At 35.2% G+C, this 10,281-nt stretch overlaps 1 protein-coding gene across 1 annotated transcript in view; it reads left to right on the top strand.

Moving 5' to 3' along the window:
- Positions 1-4,086, top strand: part of SFXN1 (sideroflexin 1) — a 19,486-nt gene extending 15,400 nt beyond the window's left edge. The window contains exons 6-11 of the mRNA XM_072400934.1: positions 1,083-1,168; positions 1,703-1,830; positions 2,543-2,592; positions 2,679-2,728; positions 2,829-2,876; positions 3,588-4,086. Coding sequence (XP_072257035.1) covers positions 1,083-1,168; positions 1,703-1,830; positions 2,543-2,592; positions 2,679-2,728; positions 2,829-2,876; positions 3,588-3,684 — 459 coding nt within the window. The 3' untranslated portion in view covers positions 3,685-4,086. The remainder of the gene's footprint in view (positions 1-1,082; positions 1,169-1,702; positions 1,831-2,542; positions 2,593-2,678; positions 2,729-2,828; positions 2,877-3,587) is intronic.
- The last annotated feature ends 6,195 nt before the right edge of the window (positions 4,087-10,281 follow it).

Raw genomic sequence — 10,281 nt, 5'->3', positions numbered from 1 at the left:
AAAAAAGAATTCAATACAAACAGTACTAAACCAGTCTGTTACACAAAATAAACAGCATTGTTCACTAAAATCACCTGATGGTCATTCTCAATCATTTTCAAGATGTACCATGAAGTGTTCTCATTGGTTCGTTTTTTTTTCTGTTTCTTAGAATTGGATCGGGTCTCTATGAATGATTTCCATATCTCAAAAAACTTAAAAACCTTGACCTCTTTATCCAAAGAGGCCTCATTTCATGCCATGCGAAATACATAAGATAGCTTTTCCTTAAAAAGTCCCAAAGTTGATGGATTTGAATCTATCCATTTGTGCAAGCTAGGTTTTTTTTGGTCAGTAAGCTAACTATAGAAAGCAACATGCGGCTTCCCCTGGTGATTCGTACTCCTTGGATGTTAACTGTGCCTAATATTGCCCACTCAGACGAGAGGGGCACATAGTTGACTAGGTGAGAGATAACATAACTAGCCACCAATCGCCAGAACAATTTTATTTTTGGGCAATCCCAGTAAACATGGTATAAGTCTGCAACTTGTCATGTTCATTTAGGACATTGAGATGAGGGTCCCATAAGATTGCTCGGTGTGGGGAAATATTTGCCCCATGAAATATTTTTAGGTCATTTCTCTATACATTGCAAATGGAAGATTGTCCATGGCTTTAAAAAGGCCTGAAGAATCTAAGTGTTGTTTTAATTGTAATAAAATCTCCCTGTTCAAGAGTCCACGGAACCTGACTTATTGCTGCTTATTACCCTACAACCCTCAGATTTGCTCAACTTTGAAGCTTTGGCACATACCACTTTACATTCATGAATCTACTGTGTTGTGAAATGGCTATAGATAGTCTGTGTTTAGGACCTGCCTGTTTAATAAAATGGTTGGGTGCAGAGGTTTCAGGACTGTTACATTCTGCTGAATCTGATTACACACATTCTGGATTATAAAGTAATACAAAATACTGCTGCAAAGCTGTGTAAAGTATTAAAATGTGATCATTATTTAAAGTATAGAACGTCATATAAACTATAAGGCCTTATTAAGGCTTTATTTTAACAGGAAAAAATCTCTTTATTGTTTTTTTAGCATGTTTCACCTCTAATAGGAAGATTTGTTCCTTTTGCTGCTGTTGCTGCTGCTAACTGTATCAACATCCCATTAATGAGACAACGGTAAGATGATAGTAAAAATCTGAGCCCTCAGTGCTGTGAAATTGAGAATACCATCATATTTTTTAAAAGTAATTTAAACAAACTTGACATCTACAATAATTATTTTGTGTTTTACCTCCTACATGGATGTTTTTAATATTAATCTGTATACAATTTGATATTACTGCTTCCCTTCCCTAAGCAATGCATGAGGCACCCTCCTCTCTGCATTAAATGTAACATGAATCCTTAGCCAGGCTGTACTATTGTATAAATATCAACCATTTGCTGACTTCCAAAGATAGCAGACTGTGGTCAGATGTCTTCACATTCAATTGCCCTCCTATATCTATTATCAACTCTAGTCTGGGTGTTGAAAATTTGGTTGGGCTGCATCTTCTTCTTGTCTCACAGGTTCCATTTGTTATGGTTATAGTCTTTCTTCATGGCAGGGATCACAGTATTTTATTAATTTTAATTTCATATTATAACCTTGTCCTAAAGTAAAAAAAAAAGCCCTTGCAATGTGATAATTGTATTTGTAATATTTTATAGGGAATTAAAGTATGGTATACCGGTCACAGATGAGAATGGAAATCGACTTGGAGAATCTGCTAATGCTGCTAAACAAGCCATCACTCAGGTGGTTGTCTCCAGGATCCTGATGGCTGCTCCTGGAATGGGTGTGTACAATATAGAATAAATTCACTTTTTTTTTGGTATAGTAACTTTTTACAGATTAGAAATTATTCTTTACTTACATTTGTTAGATATACTACCTGCTACCTTTTCCATCCTCTTCCCTGAGCAGCAGGCTAATTGGTGATGCACCAAGTCTGCTTTGGGCTAAAGTAGACCCAGCATTCATGATAAGAATGGAACTTGAAGCTGGTATTGAATCTGGTGCCCCCCCCTCTCCCCCAATAGCACATTGCTTAGAGGAAGTGGTGAGTATATCTAATAAACCCTAGATAGGGAGTGCCACTGATATTTCTCATGTACAGTGAATGTACACATTTCTTTGTAAGGCTGGGTACACACGAGCATTAATTGTCGTTTGAAAGGATCTTTCGCGATCCTTTCTAGCGACTAAGGACTGCACCGTTCTGCTCCATAGAGAGGGGAGGTGGAGAACAACAGAGTGGCACCCTGCTGCGCACTCTCCCCCTTTGCTTCAATTAAGATCGTTCATGGATCCGCCAGGGCGGTCGTTCGGACGACGGGCGCTGTACACACGGCAGATTCTCGTCCGATATCAGCCCTAAGCCGATTATCGGAAGAGAACTATTGGACGTGTGTAGCCTTAGTACATTTATCTATTAAAGCCAGATTAGATAATACAAGGGAATTACAACATTGTTATCAGCTAACACCAGTTTTGTGCTATATTTACAGCTATTCCTCCATTTATAATGAACAGTTTGGAAAAGAAAGCATTTCTTAAGGTAATGTAAAACATCTGTGATTTTATCAAATAATATTATCCAGCTCAATTGCTTTATTTTCAAATGTTGTCTGTTTTCTGGTTTAGCGGTTTCCATGGATGAGTGCCCCTATACAAGTAGGATTAGTGGGATTCTGGTAAGTTTTGTATTGTTATTTTTTTTTGTGTGTTTTTTGCTGTGTGTGTGTATATATAGTGAAAAAAAATTAGATTGTTAACATATTTTATTCTTTTCAGTTTGGTATTTGCGACACCACTTTGCTGTGCTTTATTTCCCCAAAAGAGGTAAGAGTTTTTGGGCTGAGGTTTTTTTTTGCCAAATTTTCAAATTTATGATTACGTAATATCTTATCATAGACACTTAGGGATTCTCTGCAGATCACATTAGTTGGTGATCTGCAGAGAATGACGCTTATTCAGTTTAGATTCATATTTGGGTTTTGATTATTTTATTAGGCTTTTAACACATTACAACTACTATTGATATTGTTTATGGTGCATATTAAAGTACAAATTTACTCCCAAGTATACCTTATATTTAAATATATACCTTTTCTACCCACTGAGTTTTTCACTGTTTGGCCCTGTCCTGTGCAATACAGTTTTTGCAGAAAATACATTTGTTCTGGGTCCTGTTCCTAATGTGTACTAATGCTAGGACCCCTTTCATACATATGGCCCTGGAATGGGGTTGAGGGGTACAGGGAGGAAAATAAAAGCCCACATTTTTGACAAAATGTGATATTTGAGCTAATTATATGTAATAATACATATGGCCATTTCAGTTAGTATTTTATTGAGTTAATAATTTTATTAATAATTTATTTTAAATAGTATATGTTATTCAAGTGTAGTTTTTTGTACATAGTGAATTATGCTATTATTCGGTTTTCACTCAGTTAATCCAGATATTTCAGATTCACTGTTATCCTTATTTTTTTTTAGTCTCAAAGGTTACCCTGAAGCTGTTAATTAATAATCTCTGTTTTCATCTAGTTCAATGTCTGTGTCACGCCTGGAGCCTGAACTTCAAGCATACATCAAGGAAAACAATCCAGGGCTGGAGAGAGTCTACTTTAATAAAGGATTGTAGTGGGGCCTGTTCAATCACCCCAGGGGCACCTGTATTTTATGAAAATGTGTCTTGTTGACCTCAAAGGAAAAGAAAGAAGGTTCTAAACTCCCTTTTACTGATGAACACAAGATATTTGTTTTTTTATGTTTCAAAAGAAATGTAGCTTCATGATTTATTTTTACACAAAAAAAACATTACAACAGACTACATACGTTCCAACATTACATTCAGACTATTTTTACAGGATTACCTCTTGATTTTGTCGGTTTCTTTTAAATGTGTTGCTTTCTTAAGCTATGTTGTCAGTGTTCTATCTGTTTCCAGTTGACTGCAAACTGTTCTTAGAGTATGACACGTTAAAGCAGGTATGAAATCTTCTATCCAGAAACCTATTTTTCAGTATTAAATTGTTCAAAGTTTGTTTCATTTCCTTTTCTTTTTTTTAATAATTTTGGAAACATCATAACACTGAAAATTGGTTGGTGCTATAGGTTGTTGCACATCATTGCTCTTTGCACTGGGTATTCTAATAAACATAAGGCTGCTGTGGCAGTCATTATGGTTATTGATGATAAAAAACATAGTAAGAGATTGCTATGTGGGAGTATTATGGTGTTGGTGTTTCATAAAGCATTCTTAAAGTACAAGTGCACAACCTTATGTCCTAAGTGCTGAATGATACGTGTCGGTCAGGTATAGTGAGGAAGACTACAACTAATTTACTATGATGATGTTGTAAGGTTTGCCTGTGTAGGCATTACTACTACGGTCTCCTCCCTTTTGTAACCTATTATCTAGCGATCTTGAGTTGTATTGGCCAGCATGTTTTCCTTTTGTTTCAAGCTTTTAGCAGGTAAAATTTAAGGTCTCTTCAAAATCACATAGTCTATGACAACAATAAACGTGTGTGGGGAAAGTACAGCGGAATTTTTTTGATGTAGTAAAACACAAGCATTGGACTGATCCAGATCACTGTGCACATTTGGTTCCAAATAAACCTCAGCACTCAGCTTTCTGGATAACAGCTTACATACCTGTATTCATTCCAAAGCTTAACCTATGTTTAAAGGTTCATGGTCCCGGACAAGGGAAGGAAATTTTTTCCCTGCATGTTATGTCCTCTACTCTTGACTCAAGGCTTTGATTAGCAGGAGAATCCTGTCTTTCAGCAGCAGGGAAATACTACTGGTTTCTCACTTTATATTTGCAGATTTATATTTAGATTCACTGTATGCGATGTGTCTAATGTCACAATCTGGGGATCATATAATGGGAGCACCGGAGACAAGTGGTTAGCTTCATGATAGATAGCTCCATCATAGTGGACCTCCAAACATAAAATGAAAAAACTGTGTGATATGAAAGAGCTAATATTAATATCCACATCGAGATATGGAAAGCATTCTCACACTAAAACAGAAAGTCAGATATTTAATATTTATATCACTTTCTTGTGTAGCCAGTTATCTAAAGTAGACTATTTTTTCAAGTTGAAAACTGGCTTGGTTATGTTTGGCACAAGAGTTACAGAACCAGTGAAAATCACTTAATTTTAGCACCTGAAAAATTAATTTATCCCATTTGATGTATCAATAGTCACTTGCCCATATTAACTTACGGCTCAGTTGTTATACTCTTACAATGAGAAGTCATGATAGAAGTAGTTTTGTGTCAATAGTGTCATGTAATAGAGGCTTTGATATCCAAGTGGCAGATTAGGAGTACTGAAATCTGTGTGCCAAAAGGAAACAATCTGTTCTAGCTGTCATTGTATCTGAAACTGAACTGCAAAATTGACAGTTGCTAGGTTTTGGAATTTATTTTTATTACTAGGTAGGAAGCCAGTTGTGTCCTTGATTTTCCACTAGGAGAGAAGAATACAGTTTCTAAAGTTGCTGAAATTCATGAATGCTATTGCCTCATCTTTTCACATATAACAGTTTAAACCTTTTCAGTGGGCATTTAGGAACAGTGTCTGACAATGCAAATTGTTACAACCTAAAATAAATGGAATAAATGTTTCAATGGTGCTTTATTAGCTCATGCTCCATGAATACATTACACTAAAATATATTTTGTATGACTGGGGAATGCAGTTTATCATTTTTAATTACAGCAAAGCATTTCACACTAATTGGAGCATGTTAGGACATTTAACAAAAGCAAAAAAAATCATAAAGAGAAAAAAATTATTATTAATCCCACCTTGTGGAAAAGCAGCATGTTACAAAATGGACATTTGCTCACCATCCTCCACTTAAGACCAGAGAAGCTTACAGTCTCAAAATAAAAGTTGTAAAACATAAAAATACATTCAGCAAACACCTAGTAATTATTACATATATCCATATTTATTAAGATCTGTATACATGTATTTTTTGAGACAAATGCTTTTGAAAATTATAAAATGTGATACTTTGTCTTACCCACTTACCAGCAATGCAATATGTGTGGAAGACTTGCTTTTATTGCCTTCACTTGTAGTTGTATATTTATGTGGCAAATGAATTGCAGACTGTAGCATGATGTAAGGCTATGAGTGAACTAAGTTTACGTTTCTTTGAACTGCCAATGTGGATTGAGTTGTTTTTTTATTTATTTATTGTATCCAAATTCCAAAGCCTTTCATTTACAGGGTAATCTTTTGCAATTTGTAATAGAAACTTTAAGTAGCGATTATAATCACTTTTACCAGGAGAATTTTAAAGAGAAAAGCCTTTCAGAGCAAATGATCTACTAACAACTTGACAGCTGCTGTAAACTGTACTTGTCATATGTGCATTTAGGCAAGCCAAGCCAAATCAGATGAAAATATTCATGTTATCCTTTTTAACACACAGCAGGCAACACTCTTTGGCTAAGATTGAGGCTAGTGACAATGGCTTAAGTCAGGAATTCAGCTATAGTGCAATGACACACCTTTCTATTCCAGTTCAGTTTCTGTCCATACAGCCTTAATACCAGAGTTGATTTGATGTTAGAATAAATGTTACATTTTGTCCATATGTGTATTCATCAAGTGCCCTTTCACTCTTGGTGCATAAATGACCTATTTTGTTTCCTGTGTGCCCTCACCCTCATTAGGCCCAAAAAAGGCACCCTAACTTAAGTTTCCCAGAGGCCCACAAAACAATACATTTTATTATTAATATTCATGGTTGAGGGTCAGGTGTGTGTGTGTGTTGTGCTTGTGTATGTGTTGAGGTGCCAGGTGGTAATACACCCTATAATGCATGCATGGCATGTTATGTGCAGTCAGTTTCCAGCAATATTTCATATTCATATCAGTCACAGCTGTGCCTTGGCAGTAACTTTACATTGTGTTTGAACATTACACCACAAATCAGTCGCAACTGAAACTAAACAAAGAAATAGTAACAGCTCTAAAATATCTTATTCTCTTAACACTCCTTGTTGTTATTCTCCAAAATGAGCAATTTTTGGGATTCTAGTTTAGAGTTCTCTCTAGATTAACACATATCTTACCAAGAACAATAATTAGTTACAAACCTGTTCTTTAATGCTAGCATTGCAGAATCACTAGGAACTACTATATTCTCTCTTTGTGTGTTGTTCAGAACCTCTCAGTTTTGTAAACTCGTTAATCCCTACACAGTTCTTTCCATGCATTAGATTCCTAAAGGCGTTAAATGACTAGCAACTCTCAGACTGTGAACTAGTGACCAAATGTAGCTGTTTTACTTGTATTGTGGTTATAGGGTACAAGTTGTAAACTGCAAATGCATTGCAGTTCTTCTTTCTAGTGCTGGCTAGTTAGTGTTTTTACAGTACTGCACAATTATAATAAATAGCACAATTTATAGTAAACCAGAAAATCTTAAAAATACACTTGAAATCGAAGCACATGACGCAGCATAGGATGTTATCATGTGAGGTTGTTTGTGGTCTGACCCACAGTCCTTTTGGAATTTGCGAGAATCTACAAGGACTGACATCTGTCACATGTACCTTGTGCAGCATGTTCTCAGAATAAAATCCAGGAAGCACATTTAGAAGTCATGCTTTTTCTTGGGGAGTTATGACACCAGTTTCTTTAAGTAATAAATGAATATCCAAAGGTAACTCAAAAGAGGGACTTGTTTGCATGTTGGTAGAGCTTGGGAGTGGGCTATTTCAGCTGGCAATTTTTCCCAATGTCCATATCTCACACACTGGGGACCACTTATGGGATATGAATATGTGCTCCTAACCAATGATGAGTTACTCAGCAAGTTTCCAAAAACAATATTACAAAAACTGCAAGTTCCAGAGTGCTGCTAAAAGTTGCCTAATTTTAATTTTTAGAGAAAGTGATCAGACATGGGAGTTACATTGTGGGGTTTGTTTTTTTAGGAAATCCTTTAAATAACCCATAAACAAAGTGACATATTTTGTAATACATATTATTATTATATATGTTTTTATTAAGTGTGAATCCCAGCTAGGAACTGTGGATTCAATTCTTGAAAAGGTTCAGAATAAACAGTAACCCCAGGTGAGATTTAAACAGTCTATTTTGGTAATGCTTGTAAGAGAACAAACGCAAAGCCTGAAAAAGCAAAAGCCTCCACTGAGAATTGTCATTTTATGATGTAAGGTCTCTAGGGTACGGATTATATAGTACTAATAAAAGTTTATGTAAAGTGGTACACCTTTTTACCTAAAAGTAGTTGTTCTGTACACATGTTTAATAAACATGTAGTAATTCTGATGTAAGTTAGTCTAATAAATACCATTTTTGTAGTTTTAACATTCATGGGTATGCTAAATTATTGACCAGATCATGGCAGTAAATGTCATAAACTCCAAAGCTCTGCTAAAACCACACTCAAAACTTTGCTAACATTAACAGCACATTTTTAACATAAAGTTCAGACTTTTATGTTATTTGATCTACAATATTTTTGTCACATCCTTCATAAGTGATTACCACCAAACTAAAGGCCTGTGTGGACAAGCCACACAGGCCTTGTTCATTCCAGTTCACTTATTTGTTCCTATTGAAATCAATAGGAACCTAAAAACATTGAAAAGGTTTGGAATACCTATAGATCAAAAAAGAAGAAGAAGGTCAACTCCATGGTAAATACACTTTTTAATGTCATGTGAATATTTATGTGAATAAATATCAAATATTTCTCACGCTGATGTCAAATGCAGGTAGAATGCACCTTAATTGAAACTGGATTTGCCTATCCATGCAAGTCTGAAGGCTGTCAACTCAGGCCTCAATGAACTTTAGTGTGATTTCTAATGGAATTTAGGAACTTATCGTTAGTTAATGTGCATTAAAAATGTGTATGCCCCATTAGTGGCATGATTGTTACTTTAGACTTGTCCATTTATTAAATATATTTGTATTAAAACAGACGTTCTTTATACAGCTTTTGTTTTATTAAACTTGCGTCTGTGTAAATTAGATCTTCATAGCTTTGCTTACTGTAGGATAAGTTATAATTGTTACAGCTGAAACATTTCACAAATTGGCTATGTAATAGTTTTGTAGTTTCTGTTCTGATAAAACAGGAAAACTTGTCTAGGAGTATATAGCAGCCAGTCAAAGATCACTGGTCACGTTTACCATGTTTTTTTACTCTTTCTTTTCTCTTTTTCTGCTTTTTCCATCTGTAATTGAAATTTATTTTGATAGATGCTTTTAAGACATGCTTCTTTATCAAGTTCTAAAAAATCTCTTTTAGCATTTTTTATTTCTTTAACCCAGCCTTTCTCATCTTTTTTACCCCCTGAGGAAGCTTTGAAACAAATTGTAGGTTGCAAGGAATCCCTACTAAAACCAGGTATTTGGGGGGTCAATGGGAAAAAAAGTCTCTTACTTTGGTGGCTAGAATGGCACCTCCATAGAAACCTAAAAACAACATTAGAGTTATGCAGAATTAAGGAAGCATCAAGCAGAATTAAGGAAGCATCAGCAGGCAGTTTGGGGAACCCCACAAAGATATGCAGTCAGTGTGAACTGGCTTTGTGTTGATTCTGTTGTTTTTTTAATATTTGATGGTCAAGTCCACTTTTGCAGGAAGGGCATAGGGGGAGTCCTATATATAATGAGCATGTTTATCTCCTAGTTCCACCAATTTATGAGATTTAAGTCTCATAATGTTTGACAGGTAGCCTGCTTGTGTGGGTGTTCCTTAAAAATCCGGTAGTACTTGGAAACTAGGAATGAGAATATTACATCTATTGTATACAGAATGGTAACTATTTTACATGTTTTAATGTTAAAGGATGCTCTAAAGCACAGTGGATATATTGGAGTTTTGCAGCTTGGATACTGGGGCTGCTGAAAACGTTTATTTAGGAGCTTTCAATCCTGCACATGTTTTGATATATATTAATACTACATAATACTTAAGAGTCAAAGTGTATGTGAACCTCCATGATTTTTTTGCATACTTTACTACGATGTGTTTATTTTATTGTAATTTTAGTTTTTAACCAAAGACCATGTCATTCCCAAAGCTTTGGTCTATGTATATTTTTCCAGAATATTTCACAGTATTATTAAAGAACAAACCAAGAATGCAAATCCAACATAGCTGTGAAAGTTTTAGAAAAAGAGTTTCTACCAGTAACGTGCAATAAGATTTACAGCTGGGT

The sequence above is a fragment of the Pyxicephalus adspersus genome, chromosome 2, assembly GCF_032062135.1.
Source record: "Pyxicephalus adspersus chromosome 2, UCB_Pads_2.0, whole genome shotgun sequence".
In the NCBI taxonomy this organism is placed as follows: Eukaryota; Metazoa; Chordata; class Amphibia; order Anura; family Pyxicephalidae; genus Pyxicephalus; species Pyxicephalus adspersus.
Note: the sequence above shows the minus strand (reverse complement) of the source record. Positions and strands in the feature narration are given on the sequence as shown.